At 35.1% G+C, this 18,738-nt stretch overlaps 5 protein-coding genes across 5 annotated transcripts; 4 read left to right on the top strand and 1 right to left on the bottom strand.

The window, feature by feature from the left end:
* Positions 1-4,043: 4,043 nt before the first annotated feature.
* GCK72_005184 (uncharacterized protein) lies at positions 4,044-5,963 on the bottom strand (the record flags this gene model as incomplete). Its single annotated transcript, XM_053725071.1, has 9 exons — positions 4,044-4,148; positions 4,193-4,298; positions 4,348-4,575; positions 4,621-4,733; positions 4,780-5,041; positions 5,090-5,216; positions 5,359-5,600; positions 5,649-5,849; positions 5,893-5,963. 9 exons carry the CDS (start codon positions 5,961-5,963, stop codon positions 4,044-4,046), a joined length of 1,455 nt encoding a protein of 484 aa, XP_053589265.1.
* Positions 5,964-9,185: 3,222 nt separating this feature from the next.
* On the top strand, positions 9,186-11,129 carry GCK72_005185 (uncharacterized protein; the record flags this gene model as incomplete). The annotated part of the gene is made up of 4 exons (XM_053725072.1): positions 9,186-9,247; positions 9,293-10,901; positions 10,949-11,056; positions 11,103-11,129. 4 exons carry the CDS (start codon positions 9,186-9,188, stop codon positions 11,127-11,129), a joined length of 1,806 nt encoding a protein of 601 aa, XP_053589266.1.
* A 362-nt stretch (positions 11,130-11,491) lies between these two features.
* Positions 11,492-13,027, top strand: GCK72_005186 (uncharacterized protein; the record flags this gene model as incomplete). The annotated part of the gene is made up of 8 exons (XM_053725073.1): positions 11,492-11,570; positions 11,616-11,711; positions 11,769-11,905; positions 11,951-12,060; positions 12,104-12,347; positions 12,391-12,606; positions 12,649-12,860; positions 12,910-13,027. The coding sequence occupies 8 exons, from the start codon at positions 11,492-11,494 to the stop codon at positions 13,025-13,027; spliced, it is 1,212 nt and encodes a 403-aa protein (XP_053589267.1).
* A 1,081-nt stretch (positions 13,028-14,108) lies between these two features.
* On the top strand, positions 14,109-15,374 carry GCK72_005187 (uncharacterized protein; the record flags this gene model as incomplete). The annotated part of the gene is made up of 3 exons (XM_003117161.2): positions 14,109-14,178; positions 14,246-14,552; positions 14,603-15,374. The coding sequence occupies 3 exons, from the start codon at positions 14,109-14,111 to the stop codon at positions 15,372-15,374; spliced, it is 1,149 nt and encodes a 382-aa protein (XP_003117209.2).
* A 1,097-nt stretch (positions 15,375-16,471) lies between these two features.
* On the top strand, positions 16,472-18,159 carry GCK72_005188 (uncharacterized protein; the record flags this gene model as incomplete). Its single annotated transcript, XM_003116912.2, has 5 exons — positions 16,472-16,527; positions 16,573-16,715; positions 16,765-16,887; positions 16,978-17,302; positions 17,352-18,159. 5 exons carry the CDS (start codon positions 16,472-16,474, stop codon positions 18,157-18,159), a joined length of 1,455 nt encoding a protein of 484 aa, XP_003116960.2.
* Positions 18,160-18,738: the final 579 nt, after the last annotated feature.

The raw sequence follows: 18,738 nt of genomic DNA on the forward strand, positions 1-18,738 counted from the left end.
ATCGCCTACTACTCGACGGGTTTTTTTGTTGAATTTTACAAAAAATTCTGGGGTGTTGAATTCCCAAAAGGGAGTTGGAGATAATCTGAAAAGGAAAACGAAGAGAGTGAAAAGAAAACTTTTTTCTTTTTTTCTTGTCTTGTAAATTCAATTTAGTACTTCTTCTTATTCTCTTTTTTTTGAATTCTTAGTTTGGTGTGAAGTAAAAAAAGAATAAACATGAACAAAACAGAACGATGATTTTACACTGCTCGACATAAGTATACAGCCACTTCATTTTTCCAATTTTTTTCATAAATGAGAAAGTCTCCCATGGAATCTCAAATGCAGAAAAATACTGCTCTGGAGGCATAAAATTATGCGATAGAAGAAATTAGATCCTTCTCTATACTTTTCGAAAAAATTGATTTTTTGTGAAAAACAGCATTTTTCGACGCGACATAAGTATACAGCCAGTACCTGAAAAATGGCGTAGAAGTTCAAAACTGTGTCAAATTACCAATAATCATATTTACAGTCCAATAGTGACTGTTTAGATGCAGTTTTTGACATTTCAAGTTAAGAAAATAAAATATTTTTGGGCACAATATAGAGAAAAATGCAAAAAAGCTTGTAACGCATTTATGAATTTATTATCACAATGATATTTTTTGTTAGCAATAAGAAAACTACAGGATTTATCTGGAATTATGTTTTGAACCTGTTTTAAGAACTTCTATCACTCAATGAAATAGGGATTTGTGTCCTTTTATTGCTAATTCTTTGTTTTTCATGTATGTTTTCTCACTTTGGTTAAAAAATAACAATCGAAGGTGAGATTCACGTTGGTCCAGTATAATTTTACAACTTTAAGATTCTTCATGAACATTTATTACACATCTTACCGGGATAAATCTTGCTTACTCGATGTCTGGAGAGGCGTCAGTAAAAGAAACTAGCTGCCAACAAATACAGATAAACGACAAGATAAGTATGAGCAAAAAAAGAGTCTTGAAAGATTAAAACATTATTGTAATTCAAGAAAGCTATAGCGTAATAGGTGCTTTAAACCTATAGACCCATAAAAATGTTGTTATTCGGTTGTTTAACCCAGGACTCCGTTTTCAAATTTACATCCAAATATTCTTAACAAAAATGTCATCTCTGGTCTCAAGTAACCAAGTTTTATCCCGATAAGATGTGTAATAAATGTTCATGAAGAATCTTAAAGTTGTAAAATTATACTGGACCAACGTGAATCTCACCTTCGATTGTTATTTTTTTAACCAAAGTGAGAAAACATACATGAAAAACAAAGAATTAACAATAAAAGGACACAAATCCCTATTTCATTGAGTGATAGAAGTTCTTAAAACAGGTTCAAAACATAATTCCAGATAAATCCTGTAGTTTTCTTATTGCTAACAAAAAATATCATTGTGATAATAAATTCATAAATGCGTTACAAGCTTTTTTGCATTTTTCTCTATATTGTGCCCAAAAATATTTTATTTTCTTAACTTGAAATGTCAAAAACTGCATCAAAACAGTCACTATTGGACTGTAAATATGATTATTGGTAATTTGACACAGTTTTGAACTTCTACGCCATTTTTCAGGTACTGGCTGTATACTTATGTCGCGTCGAAAAATGCTGTTTTTCACAAAAAATCAATTTTTTCGAAAAGTATATTATCGGAATAAAAAAGTTCCGACATTTTTTACCGACGCGCAAGGTTCGCGCCACTGATCTCCGGGAACGCCCACTCATCATAAACATTTCTTCTGCAAGATCAGGGCACGGTTTCATTGATTTCGCGGGTTAAGTTTTGTTTAAAAATACCACTTTTAAAATAAAATTTGACCTATTTCCTTTAAAATTTGATCTTTTTTCTTCAAACTTCATGGTGGAAATGAAATTTTAAAGGAAATAGGTCAAATTTTATTTTAAAAGTGGTATTTTTAAACAAAACTTCACCCGCGAAATCAATGAAACTGTGCCCTGATCTTGCAGAAGAAATGTTTATGATGAGTGGGCGTTCCCGGAGATCAGTGGCGCGAACCTTGTGCGTCGGTAAAAAATGTCGGAACTTTTTTATTCCGATAATAGAGAAGGATCTAATTTCTTCTATCGCATAATTTTATGCCTCCAGAGCAGTATTTTTCTGCATTTGAGATTCCATGGGAGACTTTCTCATTTATGAAAAAAATTTGAAAAATGAAGTGGCTGTATACTTATGTCGAGCAGTGTATTGGAAAACTACAGTCCTCCACATAAATATAGGTTCACCCCCCAAAATGACCCGAAGTTGAAAAAATTAAGTTTTTCAAAAAAGGTGTATACGGCAATGATAAGGAACTAGAAAGTCTATTTTGATGGTGAAAGTTAAAAATCTAGAAATTTCCAAGTTTTGAGAAATTTCGAAAAATTTCAATTTTAGGTATTTTCCATTCCACAAAATGATAGGTTCACTTGATGAAAATCTCAAAATTTTCGAAAAAGGACAACAAAAACCGGTATTTTTAGAATGGAACCGACCAAATAACTATTCCTAAGTAATTTTTTACTGATGAGCCACTTGTGTCTGTTGAGGGGATCTCGCAGCGAGTAGAATATCGCTAGTGACTACCCATTTTCCAAAAATCACACACGTGGTGAAAATTTTTGGGAAAAACATCCGATTTGCCAGGGATGTGATGTGAAACACTTTTTTAGAGCATTTTAAGTTATTTGGAGTCAATTTAGATTGTCAAAATTTATGGAATGTAAAAATTTTCCAATTTGAGGTTCGCATTGGTAAAATCGTCCGAGCTGTTTCTGACCTCACAAGAGTCTGGGCTCAATTTTTTTGGATTTTCTCAAAAAATTAATTGTCACAAGCATCAAACATGTTATTTTCATTCAATTTTCAGTTATCATTATGAGAGGGGGCCATTAAATTTCAAAATAAACTTCATTTCATTCGTTGGATATCGGTGACTTAGTCAGTAACTGGGTAAAGTAGCCATGACATATGCAAACATGATACTTTTATGTTCAAATCATGCATACTACGTCGTCAATGCAAAATGTGACACTTGTACACTTCTCAACCATCACAATCCTCCAGTAACAGATTAGCCAATAAGAGGTTGAATTGTCCAGAAGATCAATTTTTTCGGTTTAGGAATTCAACGGTAATCGGCGTTTTCATGAGTTTGAAATGAATGAAAATGACGTGTTTAATGCTGGTGACAATTAATTTTTTGAGAAAATCCAAAAAAAAAGAGCCTAGACTCTTGTGAGGTCAGAAACAGCTCGGACGATTTTACCAATGCGAACCTCAAATTGGAGAATTTCTACATTCCATAAATTTCGACAATCTAAATTGACTCCAAATAATTTAAAATGCTCTAAAAAAGTGTTTCACATCACATCCCTGACAAATCGGATGTTTTTCCCAAAAATTTTCACCACGGTGTGTGATTTTTGGAAAATGGGTAGTCACTAGCGATATTCTACTCGCTGCGAGATCCCCTCAACAGACACAAGTGGCTCATCAGTAAAAAATTACTTAGGAATAGTTATTTGGTCGGTTCCATTCTAAAAATACCGGTTTTTGTTGTCCTTTTTCGAAAATTTTGAGATTTTCATCAAGTGAACCTATCATTTTGTGGAATGGAAAATACCTAAAATTGAAATTTTTCGAAATTTCTCAAAACTTGGAAATTTCTAGATTTTTAACTTTCACCATCAAAATAGACTTTCTAGTTCCTTATCATTGCCGTATACACCTTTTTTGAAAAACTTAATTTTTTCAACTTCGGGTCATTTTGGGGGGTGAACCTATATTTATGTGGAGGACTGTATATGTCATTTGTACAGAAAAGGGAAATAACGATATGGTTCCACCGGTACTTCAAATTGAAATGAGACTAACGGTGATGAAAAAAAACTGAGAAAAAGATAGTTTCATACCCATCCAAACAAGTTCAAACATGTTTCCGACGGAGCAAATTGTCTCTTAATTGTAGCAAAAATATCAGTAGAGTATCACTTTCAAAAAGTTGTACAGATGTTCAGATCAATTAGAATTGTTGTGAAGTGTACCATCTTTCTTAATCCAGTCTTCCAACTTCTCTTGTTCGACTGCCTCGTTTTGAAGTTTTTGCTTTATTTCAGTAAGCAGCTGAATCAATCTTTTTTGTTTATTTCTTATTCAAATCAACTCACCATTCTTGCAGATTTCTCTAGATGACTCTCAAAATATTCCTTGCACATTGCAAAATCTGGACGAATGTCTGGATTAGAGTGCCAGCACAATTTCATTATGTTAGCGCTAAAATTTGATTTGACTTGAAACATACTTTTTGTTTATTTGAGCTTACACATCCGGATGACAATTGTCGGGAATTTTTAAGCGATTCCCTTCATCCAGGTACTCGATTAATGTAGATTTATTTTGTCCTTCGTAAGGTTTTTTCCCCAATGAAAATATCTCAAATAAGCACACACCAAACGACCAAACATCTGATTTTTGTGTGAACTTGTTACTTTTGAAAGATTCTGGAGACACGTGACAAATTGGAAGTTCAGTACTCCCTATATCTCTTGGTCTGTAATCATAAACTTTGGTTTCGTCGGGAGTTGCAATTGATTACTTGTAATATTCCTTGTTGTCTAAGTGACGTTTCGACAATCCAAAATCTGATATCCGAATGATCTTGTTGTTTTTAATAAGAACGTTACGCAGTGCCAAATCCCGATGAACTAACTGGAAATGAGTTTCTGAGTGAATTTTATAAAGAATTACCACTTACTGGGACTTTCGCCAAATATTCCATTCCATTCGCAATTTGATAAGCAAAAGAAAGTAGATCAAAAGTAGATATAACATCTAAATTGTCGTCCAGAATATTGCTTTCCTTCTTTCTTTTCGAGCTGTTTGGTAACAAATATCCACTGTCCCCAGTTTCTGAATTGACAAACTTATCCACATATTTTTCTTCTTCTTTCTTTTTTCTCAGAAATTCCAACAAATCTTTTCCTTCGATTAATTCAGTGATAATGAGAGTTCTTTTCCTTCAAAATGTAATTCATTTAGTAAATAAAATGTCTAGAAACACTCACGCTCCCATTTTTGTGGTTGTCGCACCGACTAGAGCCAAAACATTTGGATGTCTTCCAATTTTACACATAATTTTCAGTTCTTCATAAAACATTTGTACTTTCTCCCTGTCAAAATAACTGGTACACTCTAAAATAATATTGAATCAGAAAGTGTTCACTGAAAGAAAAAACTCACTTTTTACCGCAACATCTATCCACTCCGACGGATCATTTTCGTTTTTTTCCGTTTGCTTTTCTGAGGCTATCCTTGTATACCATTCCGAATTCACCCTTTCCAAGAAAAATATTGTTTTTTTTCAAATTCTTCTCGTCAATTTCGTATTTGGAGTTGTAGCTCAGGTAGTAAATTCTTTCATGAATAGGAAGCTCTTTTAAGTTTTCTGGACAATCCTTTTGGTCCAACTCATTGTTCAAGTGTTCTTCTAGAATTGAACTATCATTTGAAATTAAAGACATTTGATCAGGTGTAGGCTCTTGCCCACCAGAAGTTGCATCACTTGCTTCGGTTCTTCTAAATTTAAATATTCATGTAAAGTGAGTTTTTTATTTGGGAACTCACCTATTAGGAGGAGCTGATCGCCTCTTTGACTTATAATATTTCCATAGAAAACAAGCAATTACTGATAGCATAATCAGAAGACCATATAGAAATATGAACAGAAACCATCTCCATTTCATTGGTGCATCTACTATTGTACTTCTTCGATATCTTTCTATCAGCGATGAGATAAAGTTAGGAGAATCGGACTTTTCTTGGGTCCTGAACACATATGAAATTTGAACGCTAATAAATATAAACTCACTTCTGTACTGGTATCGAATAAACATAAATAATTAGAATAGTGAAAACTAGGAGAAAATGAGAAACCCTCATTATTGAGTGGTTTCGGGATAGGATCTGTTTTCCATTCACGCTTGATGTCGGATACTTTAGATCTTGTCAGTCTTAAAAAAAGTAAATTTTCAAGTCAAAAACATGAGAACTGAGAGAGGAAGAGATAGAAAACAGTGAAAAGAAAAAAGAAATCTTGTAGTAACCTTGTCGAGACAAAGAGAGTAATCAGCAATGCCTTTTGACGTAATTGATATGACACAGAAAATGAATAAAACGGTTTCGCAATTTTTCTATTTCATGGTATTGTCTTGTTTCAAAAAAGGCGATGAAGAATCTGAGAAAATAGTTGTTGTTGCCTAACTGATTTGTGATTAAAGTTTATTGATGTGAATGTAAAATTGGAACGAGCAAACATAAGAGTGATTTGAAGGCTCAAGTGAGAGCAAACCAGAGAGAAAACCGATTGGAAAGATAGAGAAACAGTAGTTTCTCTTGAGTGTTCTTGTTTGTTTTAATGTTAGAGCATTTTTGAGAAATGATGCGAGTTTTTGTATTATTTCGTTTCCCACTAACTCAATTAAGTTTCTGCAATATAAAAATACAAATTCATTGTGTCAAACATTTAAAAAGATAACAACTACAATGCAGTTATCGATCGATCTGTACTTATCCAGTCATCTAATTTCCTCTGTGTATCCGCTTCAACTCGCAGCATTTCCTCCACATAGTCGAGGAGCTGGAAATACAAATATTTATAGAACAACCGCGACAATTGTAGAGTACCTGTTTCGCTGACTTTTTCATATGCTCCATAAAATATTCCACGATAACATTGAACGTTGGTCGGAGTTCGGGCTTTTGTTGCCAACATAGCTTCATGAGATCATATCTGAAAACCGAGAGAAGTTGAAATTAATAAAATATCACGACACACAATTCTACGTGGCAATGATCAGGCTGTTCACATCGTCTTCCACTTTTCATATAGGTATACACATCTTCTGATTGAATATCTGGATATGGAAGACCACCCAATGTGAAAAGTTCATAGAGACATATTCCGAAGGACCAAACATCTGATTGTTGGGTGAATCTCATGCCGTAGAAAGCTTCTGGAGACATCCAACGGACTGGGACCGGGGCATCCTTCGTCTTTTTAGTTCTGGAATTGAATGTTGGGTATGAAAAATGAAAACTGGAATTGTGGCTACCGATAGTACGAGGTGTTATCTTCATATTTTCTAGCCATTCCAAAGTCTGCTATCCGAATCGTTTTGTTTTTCTTGAGAAGAACATTTCGGAGAGCCAAGTCACGATGAACCATCTGAAAATTGATAACGATGGGGATGACGCAATTAGTCAGATACTCTACCGGAATAGAAGCCAAGTACTGCATTCCGTTAGCAATTTGTAATCCGAAAGATAGTAAATCTGATGTCGTCAGTGACTCCAAACTCTCGTTTATCATGTTTTCCTGTTCTCCATTTTCAGTTTTGAACATGTAAGTTTTCCGTTTTGAACTCAATGGTGTCAAGTAACTATTCGGTTCACTCTTATCCACAACCAAGTGATCTTCAAAGATGTCTCGGTGATCCTTCAGATATTTGTGAAGATCTCCACAATCCACATACTCCGTAACAATTAGTAGTTTTCCTCTGACAGATATAAACTTAACTCTTACATCTATCAAAAACTCACTTTCTCAAATCGACGGTAACCGCACCAACCAGAGCCAAAACGTTTGGAAATCTTCCAATTGCACACATCAATCTTAGCTCTGAAGCTAACATGCTCGTTTGAGCAATATCGTATTGATTGGCGGCAGCTGAAAATTACAGAAATTAAACTTTTCTGAAATTGAAAAGCTCACATTTGAGAGCAACTGTCAGTCTCTTCTTCTCCTCCTCTTCGGTTTTTGGATCCGCCATTTTCAACAATCCTTTTCTCACAATTCCGAAGTTCCCTTTTCCTAACAAAGTACTTTTCTCCAAATTTTCATCAGCTATTTCGTATTGTTTTTTATATGGAAGGTACTCAAGTTTATCGTTAAGTGGACAATTTTTTAGATCTTCAGGGATCGGTTCTCCAGTATCCCTCATGTCATTGTAGATATTGGCTAGAGCTCTGAAAAACTCAAGATTTGAAGAAATCATTTTTGTAATTTTATCCCTCACGAGCTATTCTTTTGTGCTTGAAACTTCGATCTACGCAGTCTCCAGACCAGAAATCCAATAAAAGCCAGAAGAACCAAAAAACCGTAAATAAAGAAGAATACAGTTGTTCGAATTTTGAACATTGATCCGTTTTGTGGCTCCTTCTCTACAGTATCATTTTCAGAGGTAGACCGGAGGAATCTGCGAGATGCTGATGATGTGCCATTTCTGAAACGGAAAACTTCATCTGATTCAGATACATTTTAGTTACTAACTTGGTAGTTATCGAAGAAACAGCAATAATCAGGAAAAATAAAAACAGCAAGAATCCATGGAACATCATTTGTGAGGCTTTTGTATTTGATTACTTCATTTATTCGGAAAAATTGATGATTCTAAAATACACTTTTAAAAATAACAAAAAAGAAGATGTAACTAGAAAAGAAAAAAGATCGATAATCACCTGAAAAACGAAAATAACAAGTGAATCAAATAGAGTGAATTTGACAAAAACAAATCGAAAATGTATCGTTTTCTTCGCTTCTCTCCACATCTTCTCATACACAAACATACGAACGTGATTGATAAAGAAGACCGTAAATGACAGGAAATCTAATTTTTGACCGGAGAAGAAAACGATTTGATGAAAGAAATTGAAACCGAGAGAATGATCGTTTGATTTCTTGTAACCTTTTCTACTTTTTGAATAAAGTTGCTCTGAACTAAAGCAATCGTTGAATTTCTGAATGAAAAATAGACCAACACTGAGGAATAATGGACAGTAAATGACTCATCTTCCTCTGATCTAGCTTAGTAGAACCTTTATAACAGTCGAAAAAAAGATGAGCAAGAATTGCTAAGAGGACTTGAGACGGTCAGAAAATTAAACAAAAAATTGGAAAAATTCATCTCAGATTCAAATTAAACACAGGACCTTTCAAATCCGGATCTTTGCAGAGAATAAAAAAAGCAAACTCTTTTCTCGCCAAAAAAACTTAAATGCTTTTTCACGTGCACCATTTCATCTGTAGCACCTGAAAGTTCACAAAAACAAATTTTCCATTCATTATTCTCATTTTCCTTGTACTTATAAAAGTTTTGAACGAAAATGTCAAATAATCAACCACCAAAGCAACAGACTGCTTATTCGAGTTTGAAGACGAATGGTGAGTTATAAGAACAAAAAAAAAACTTTGAATGTTTGTTGTTTTGTAGGTCATTCAACCTGGAACAGTCATACATTTCCAGTGAAGTCGACAATAACGACACGTCGCAAAGTAAGGAAACAACGATTGTGGTTGACAAAAATGTGTACGAAGATCTGGTTACAACGTGTAATACAATGAAAGTTCAGTTGAAAACTGTCATGGAGAAGATTGAGGAGAAGAAGGAAGCAGATGATAAGAAGAATGTGGAGATTTCGAAGTTGAAGTCTGAATATGAGGAGTTGAAAAAGAATAATAAAGAGGTGTTGGAGGAATTGACTAAGGAGAAGAAGGGATCGGATCCAAAACTTGAATTGATTCAAAAAGAAATAAAGGAATTGTTGAAGAAGTTAGAGCAAGAGGAGAAGAAAAATGAGGAGCTGGTGGAGCAAAACAGAGGAGAAATGGAGAAGGCAGAGGTGGAAACAGTCGGTTTGAAATCTGAAATGGATGCTCTTGCTGAGGTGATTGAAAACCTCAAAAAGAAGTTGAGTCAAGAAGAGAAAGAGAAAGAAGAATGGAAGAATAAAATGAAACAACAGGAAGAGTGTTTTTCAATAGTTTCTCGAAATTACAGTACTCTTGAACTAGAAATCCAAGACTGGAGAAATAAATTGCAAGATGAGTATAATAAGAATGACGAGCTGGTCAAGAAATTAGAAAACGAAATGAAGGAGAAAGAAATGAGGGATTCGGATCAGATTGTTCTTCAGAATGTAGTTGAAGAGTTGATGATGAAGGTGGAACAAGAAGAGAAGCATAGAAAAGAGTTGGACAAAAAAGAGGAAGAGAAGAACGCCAGTGTTGCTGAGTTAGAGGCAGAACGGGATGCTCTCGAAGTAAAGATCCATGAACTGACGGAGAAACTGAAGCATTTGGACGGGTTTTATGAGGAGAAGTTGAAGAAATATGGGAACGCGGTAAAGCTGGCAGAGGTGGAATCGGTCAAAATGAAGTCGGAACGAGAACTTCTCCAAGATAACATTCAGGAGTGGACAACGAAATTGGAGCAAGAGGAAAAGAAAACAAAAAGATTGGAGATTGATGTTGAAGATAAGCAACAAAGAGTCAATGAACTTGAAGGTGAACAGAAATCGCTAGAACAGAATATCAAAGAGTTTTCTAAAAAGTTATCTGGCCAAAACGAAGAAATCTCCCATTTGAAAGTGAAACTTCAAGATGAAGGACAAAAGAATACATTCAAAATCGCCGAGTTGACATCAAATTGTGATTCTCTTACTGTTAAACTCAATGCAATCGAGCAATCATCAAAACTGAAGTGCGATGAAATAAAGACGTTACAGAGAAAATACAGTAATTTGAAGAAACGTGGAATTCAGATGTTGGCTGAGAAGAGTGAAGACAATCAGAAGTTGCAACTGGAAATGGCGGAGCAACAGAAGAAAGTTGACGAGCTGAACGAACAGTTGGAATCACTGAGAAATTCAGTAAAGTTGGAAAAAGAGAAAAGAAAGAGATATGAAAATGAAGTGAAGGCGGCGGAAAGAATAGTGAAAGACGCGTTGAGAGAAGAGAAGATTTCCAGAAAGATGACTGAAAAGAAGTGTTTGGCGGAGAAAACTGAGAAGATGGCACTCCAGGAAAAGGTAATGGATATGGTGAGTTTTAAATACGATTTTAGGAAAAGTCAATCCTAAGTTTCCAGACAAATCGAGGAGTGGTCGTTCGCAAATCTTGTCCAATCTCTGAACATAACCTTCTCGTTCAACGTATCGATGTTCTCCAACGTCAGAGAGATATTCTTGTGGAGAGCGTAAGGGTTTGAAACGCTTTTATGATTTTTGATCATATTGTTTCAGATCAACAACAGAGAGACTCCAATTTGATATCACTTTGCTAACTCCGATAACTCGTCTGATTCGTCTCTCCAATTCAAATAATTGTCTTCGTGGCTCATGAACTTTTGTAATTCAAGTCATTGTCATAAAATAAAATTGTACTATTTGTTCTGTCTTTGTTCTGAATACTGCTAGCTATCAGTTCCGTTCGAATTTTCGCAAATCGCGAGTTCTGAATGATTTTACCTGGTTTTTAAAAAGAAGTTATGAAATTCTTTTTGGGTAACCAGATCAAATAGCACAATATACATCAACGAACCTTTTTTGAAGTATCGAATTTCACTGTGTTCTCTGCTTTTTGGGATTCAGACGGCGAAACGTTTTTATGGTGCATTCACATAAAAAGGAATATGAGAAACTACTTTTTCTATGTTTCCCTTTTTCTTGTCCGATTTGTAACATGTTTTTATGAGAATGCATCTTATTACGGTAAGTTAACCGGCTCATATACCGGTTGAATAATCTAATTTTCAGTTCCTGAATGGAGTAACTTTTTGAATCATCAAAAAATATTGATCAAAGATTTATTCGATGAATACGACGATACTATTGCACCAGTTTACTCAAAAAGTTAGTTTTTCTAGTACTGATTCTGAAACTTCGTCTCCAATTCTAAACAAATTTCAGTTGATATCACTAAGCCAATCGGTTACAACCCTCTTGCACCAGAACGATACAACTACACCATCTTTCTTTATTATCTGAAACTAGTGGAAGTCGTCGAGCCAGAGGAAAAGGTTTCAGTGGTTATGGAAATGGCAGAGGTTAGAATTCAAAGATTGACTAGCTACAGTAAACCAGTTTTTTAGCATTGGTACGATCCCCGACTTGCTTGGAATCCTTCATTATACGATGAGATTTCAATGCTTCATATGCGACAGGAAAGAGTTTGGAGCCCGACAATAAACATGTTCATGATGTAAGACGTAAGATTCTTTCTCATGGGATTTAAAATACTTCAGAAACGATATCGCTGACTTCCGTGACCAAGACTTTCGTATGGTTACTGTAGAAAACACAGGTCATGTGTACACATCTTTATCACTTCGAGTCTCTCTGAACTGCCCTTTGAACGTTGCAAAGTTTCCATTCGACTCTCAAACTTGTGTCATTCAGTTCTCAATGCCATTGTTTTTCACTCAATACATCCAGATGTTCAGCCAAATTTATGAAGGAATCAAGAATAAGACAATGTGGGGGAAAATGGTATAAGTACACCTCCTAAACGTATTTCTTCAACAGATTTCAGGGAAATTCTGAATGGGATCTCGCAAATTTGACAAACCGGATGGATGTCTTGAGTTATAACGATGGTGGGATGAGTGACATGCAACTGGCTACGTTTGAGATTAAAATACGAAGAAATCCCATGTATTACATTTATATGATAGTATTTCCGTCATTCGTCATCAATGCTATGTCGATTGTTGGAGTTTTTATGAAGAACACAGATAAAATTTCAAAGGTAAATTATGCATAAAACTGTACCATTTGAAAAACATTTCAGCTCAACGTTGGTCTTACCAATATAATGACAATGACATTTATTCTCGGAGTGATGGCTGACAAAATTCCAAAAACTGGATCAATACCATTGCTAGGAATCTACATTATAATCAATCTGTTCATCATGATAGTAGCTGTAACCATTACAATGTTCATAGGGAAATTCAGGAAGTTTTTTATTCCAAGATTGAGATCCAAGAAGACTGAGTGGCGGTTAGCTGCTTTATGAACACCCATAATTCAATTCAGTTTTCATTTTCAGAAGAAAACTAGAATGGATGTTGGGAGATGTACTCGAAACAATACTGATGGTTTGTCTTGAAACATTGAATACTGCCAGTTTTTTGGTGATGGTTGGATTTTGGATAAATGATTCGTGATTGAATTAATTTATTAATTTTTGTTAATTCTGAATTTAACAACACTCGGGGTAAACTGAAACAATCAAAGGGAGTTTAGAATTTTTGATAAATTTAAGAATTGTCTGGGGATTGGGGAGAATAAAGGATAATGATAGCCTTGTCATTTATATTTCGTATGGTCCTCTTCTCAATGAATGTTTTAATTGTATCATAAAAAAGTTGTCAAAAGCTCAATTTTTTTATACATACCACTTTCTCACTTTCCTTTCTTCACCCTCTTTCCCACAAGTATGGCGGGAGTATGGTTACCAGTCGGTTAACGCAGCCTAACGGCTGCTCAACCTCTTTTTCTACACCACCCGTGTTGAAAATTTGAAGAAATGAATTCATTTGAAGAATGAAAATGTTCTATAATTATCTCCCCCGTGAACTCCTATTTCCCTATTTCGGAAACAAAAGCCACTGAAAGGCTTGAAAACCACGTTTTTTCACCTAGTGACCTAGTCGAGACCTATACTAACTAAAAAATAGACGGGCATCATTAAGAGAAAATTTCGGATCTTTTGGTCCAAATTTGAAGAAAATCGGTTCAGTAGGAAGGGTGGTAGGATCGGCGACAGACACATATTTTATCGGTAAAGAGAGAGGCCAATACTTTTTTCTTACCACGAAATTTCTTGTATCTCTCAAACAAAAACCTGAATTAATCAAATAAACTCTTGCTATCTACCAAACTGTTTTTACCCCTCTCAAGAACAGACAAATCATTTGAGTTTTTCTGTCTCTTTATCAACGCAACTATTTCACAATACATATTTTTATCAGCAGTTCTTACTCGAAGCAATGACACTAAGACAAAACAGATTCCAATCCGATGAATCACTAAAAACTTCAGGTCTCTCGGCTGTCATTTGGCATGTTTTTAATAATAATCCAAATTAGTGAAATCTCTAGTTCAAAGTGTCCGTACTGTTGTTTGAAACGCCCCGTTGAATATTTACTTTACTCGGGAGGCATCCGTTCTATCATTCGTTTCTCTTGTAATAAACTTATTTTGTTCTTATTTATTTTCTTTTCGATTTGAAGCCGGTGTTCAAAAATGAATGACAACAATGAGGACTATGTGCTGTCGACAGCAGCTTCTCCACAATCGGAATTCTCAGGAACAGGTTAGTAATGAAGATACAGACATTAATAACATCTGTAAATTAAAAAATTTCGCAGTTTTTATTTCAGAAACTGTTGGTATCATTCAACCATTTCCAACGAATTCTCCAATTCGAGTAATCGGATATTATAGTGAATTTTATGATACGTTTATTATACGGAAAAGTCAACTTTCGAAACTGACTCATGCAATCGTAGCTTGTGTTACAATGAATTCTGAAGGAGAACTTCATTTCAAAAATGATATTGCTCAGCGGGAGTTCTTGAGTACAATAAATAAATCAAAGCGAATGGAAAACAAATTGAGAGTCATGATTTCTATCGGTGGTCACGACAACTCGGAACACTTTTCATCGGTTATGGAAAGTTCGAGAAAGTAAGCTCTAAAATCGCTTTTGGTTTCCAACTCTCTACTATCATTTTCAGTAAATTCGTCGACTCAATTGTTTCATTCATCGCAGAACATCAAATAGATGGAGTCAACATATTCTGGGAAGCACCAGCACAATCTAAGTTTCGTTATTCAGAATTCCTGGCGACACTACGCGAGAAACTGTCTGAACAAGGAAGGACAGACGACAAGCAATACGTGATATCTATCGTGGCTCCTCGGCCTGGAATCGATAATTGGGAGTCTGGATTTGATCTGGATGGCATCATTGATCATGTCGACTTTATAAATGTTCTCTCGATGGATTATTATGCACCATGGCCAAATGAATGGGGAAAACCAGTTGGTCCATCAGCACCATTGTATTCTGGAGGCGCTCCTCGGAAACAATATAACGTGGATTATACAATGAGATACTATATTGAAGAAACCAGACAACCTGGAAAGTTTAATCTCGTTATTCCATTTTATGTGAGATTGTGGAAAAATGTTGAAGAGAAACTGAAAGAGAGCGAAGTATATCGAGATGTGGAACTGAAAGATGGAAAAGTAGAAGGAGTACCGTATATGGATCGATGGACCCCTGAGCATGAAGGATGGAAATTAACACCTGCATCTTGGGATGAAAAGACAAAGACATCTTACACTTATAATCCTGAAGCGAAGACTTTTTTGACTTTCGAAGATGCGAGAAGTTTGGCTGAAAAGATGCAGTATGTGAATGAGAAGAATTTGGGAGGTGTGTGGATTTGGTCTGTTCATACGGATGATGACGATAATACACTTCTAAATTTACTGCTCTCTTAAAATTCCTTTTTTCAAGATTTTGAAATAATCTATCGACTTGTTTAAATATATTTTTGTATTACTGATTGATGAAACTGTTGAAATTACTTTGGAATTTATTGTTCAGTTGTTTCGTATACTGTACACTAGCAGATTACCTTAACATGATAGAGAAGAGAGAGACGGGGACAAAAGTTCAGCTACACATTGTTCTCATACTTCCGGTCTATTAATACTCGACCTTTTGTTTTTTCGTCAACCGACAGAGTGGTTCCCAAAACTACAAAATAAAAAATCATACTGAAGATGTCGATGTTTTCGTCAATTTATCATTAGCAAATCGATTTATTGCTTTTGGGATCGAAGAAAACAGAGTCGCAGTGAGTTGCTTTATGAACACCCATAATTCAATTCAGTTTTCATTTTCAGAAGAAAACTAGAACGGATGTTGGGAGATGTACTCGAAACATCAGTATTCAATACTGATGGTTTGTCTCGAAACATTGAATACTGTCAGTTTTTTGGTGATGGTTTGGTGATGATTTTGGATAAATGATTCGTGATAGAATTAATTTACTTATTTTTGTTAACTCTGAATTTAATTTTAAAAATTCTGAAGAATAGTACAATTGGAACAGTTGACTCAAATAATTTTTGCGTATCTCGAAATGACATCAAACGGAACCATCCGATTCAGAAGTCAACATGGTAATCAAGGATTTATTCATTTGAAGCACAAGATCAAAATTTTTAAAACAAACACAAAATTAATGATTTCCAAAGAAACTCCCAAAAAGTTTGAAAGCGTCCTTGTACTATGAATGAGTACATCTTATTTTCACGCATCACGTGAAGAAGATAAACTGGTTAGGATTGAAGAAAAACAGTTTTCTCGATGCTTGTGTTTTGATATTTTGGTTTTTACATGAAGATGATAAAGTTGGTTTTTCATGGGAAATCTATCCATTTTATAAAATATCTAATGTCGATCACTACCACAAAGAAATATAACAGAAAACGAACTGACTCATCGAGAATTTCAATCGATTGTCTATCTATCTTCCTCACGATAATTGTTGTTCTGTTAGAATTGATACAATTCTCTCATTTTTCACAAGATGCCTTCTGCGGAACGTGTGGATAGAAGACAGCCGTTATTACTGCCAGTTTCTAGGTAGAATTATTTTGCTACTATTTATTAACAAAACTCTTTCTTTAGACATTACGAGGATTCGATTGAATACTCTGGTTGTTGTAAGGTAACAACAATCATTACTTCTGTATTGTTTTTCTGTGGAGTATTGGCCCTCGGACTCGCTTTTACTTTTTTCTTTGTAGTCGAGAAGTTAGAGTTAGATAAAAGTGAGATAAAAGTAAGAATTTTTCTCCTTCGTTTAAAAAGATTTTTCAGATTCATCATTTCCAGAAGGTTCCTCAAACTTTCCTTCAGAAGTCTTCACAGAAAAATTAACAGCACAACCTTCTTCTACCGTGTCAACTTCCGCTCCCCCAGGAGAAGTTGTTGTGTTGAAAAGTGAGTTGAAGGCTATTATTTGACGGATTTTAAACACAATTCTTTTGTATTAGTTTCTGGTCTTTAACGCTTTCCAAAGTGTTTTTTTAGAGCATGTCACTTCCACTAGCGCCTCGGTTTCCTATCCAACTACGAACCACTGTGATCAACGGATTGTTGGCTTCTATTCTGAAAACGAGCTGTCCGAAATAACGAAATCTCAACTTCGAAAATTGACTCATGCCATTTTTGCCTACATTCGTATGAACGCTGACGGCACACTTCAATTCAAAGATGAGGAAGTGAAACGAAGATTTCTTGATTTGAGAAAAGAATCGAAGACATTGAAGTCTAGTCTGAAAATCATGATTTCCATAGGTGGACCGGATAATTCGGTTAATTTTCCAAAAGTTATCATGGATGTTATGAAACAAAGGTAGGTTTTCAATTTTGGGAAAAAGTGGTTCAATTGAATTCAATTATAGAATATTTATTGAGTCAATCATATCGTTTCTCAAAGAATATCAATTGGATGGAGTCGATTTGTTTTGGAAATGGCCAAAGGAGTATCAAAAACATGAATTCACTAGATTTTTGAATGAATTTAAGTACAATTCGAAATTAAAAAACGAAGAATACATTGTATCCGTAACTGCTCCAGCACCTGGAATAGATGGATGGGAAAACGGATTCGATTTAAACGAGATTCTGAAAAATGTGGACTTTATCAATGTTCTCACTATGGATTACTATGGACCATGGGACAGTATATGGGGAAATCCAACAGGACCATCATCTCCATTGTATTCTAAAGTTGACGTGAAAAAGAATGTAGATTACAGTATGGAACACTATGTGTGCGAGACATCCCAGCCTTCCAAATTCAATATTGTCATCCCTTTTCACGTAAAACTATGGAAAAATGTTCAAGAAGCATTATCACCTGAAAATATAATGTTCCGCCGCGTCGAGCTAAAAAATAGTAAAGCAGAAGGAGACGCCTACATGTCAAGATGGACTGTAGGGCATGAGAATTGGAAGATTTCTAATGCAACATGGGATGAAGAAACAAAGAGTTCATATATTTGGAATCCAGTTGCGAAGACCTACTTGACTTTCGAATCTGATGAAAGTATAGCTGCAAAGATGGAATATGTGAAATCAATGAACTTGGGAGGTGTATGGATATGGTTTGTAGATCAAGATGACGTCAAGAATAGTCTTTTGGGTTCTGTGTTCAATCATAAAGAATGCTCGACAGTAGAGAAGAATATTGTTAATTATAAATGTTGAATCACTCTTTTTAAAGTAATATACTCTTATATGTACCTACCTTACCACGAAATTTCTTGTATCTCTCAAACAACAACATATTTTAATCAAATAAACTCTTGCTACCTACCAAACCGTATTTACTCCTCTCAAGAACATACAAACCATTTGAGTTTTTCTGTCTCTTTATCAGCGCAACTATTTCACAATATATCTTTTTTCTCGACAGTTCTTTTTCGAAACAATGGCACCAAGACAAAACAGATTCCAATCCGATGAATCACTAATAACTGCACTCAGCTCAGCTGCACCTCTAAGCAACAATCAATGTATAGTTTTATAGACTGACTGACTTCGCTGAGAGTGAACATTTTTCTCGTGGTGGTTTTTGTAAAGCGACAACTATTATTCTTGTAGTTATCTTCGTTTGCGGAGTTTTGGCATTTGGTCTTTCTGCTGTCATTTGGAATTTTTATGGTGATAAGCCAAGTAAGCGAAATCTCAAGTTCAAAATTTCCTCACTCTTGTTTGTAAAATAAAACGTCCCGAAGAATGTTTACTTTGCTCAGCCCGCCTCAGTTCTATCATTCGTTTCTTTTG

The sequence above is a fragment of the Caenorhabditis remanei genome, chromosome II (genome assembly GCF_010183535.1).
Source record: "Caenorhabditis remanei strain PX506 chromosome II, whole genome shotgun sequence".
NCBI lineage: Eukaryota > Metazoa > Nematoda > Chromadorea > Rhabditida > Rhabditidae > Caenorhabditis > Caenorhabditis remanei.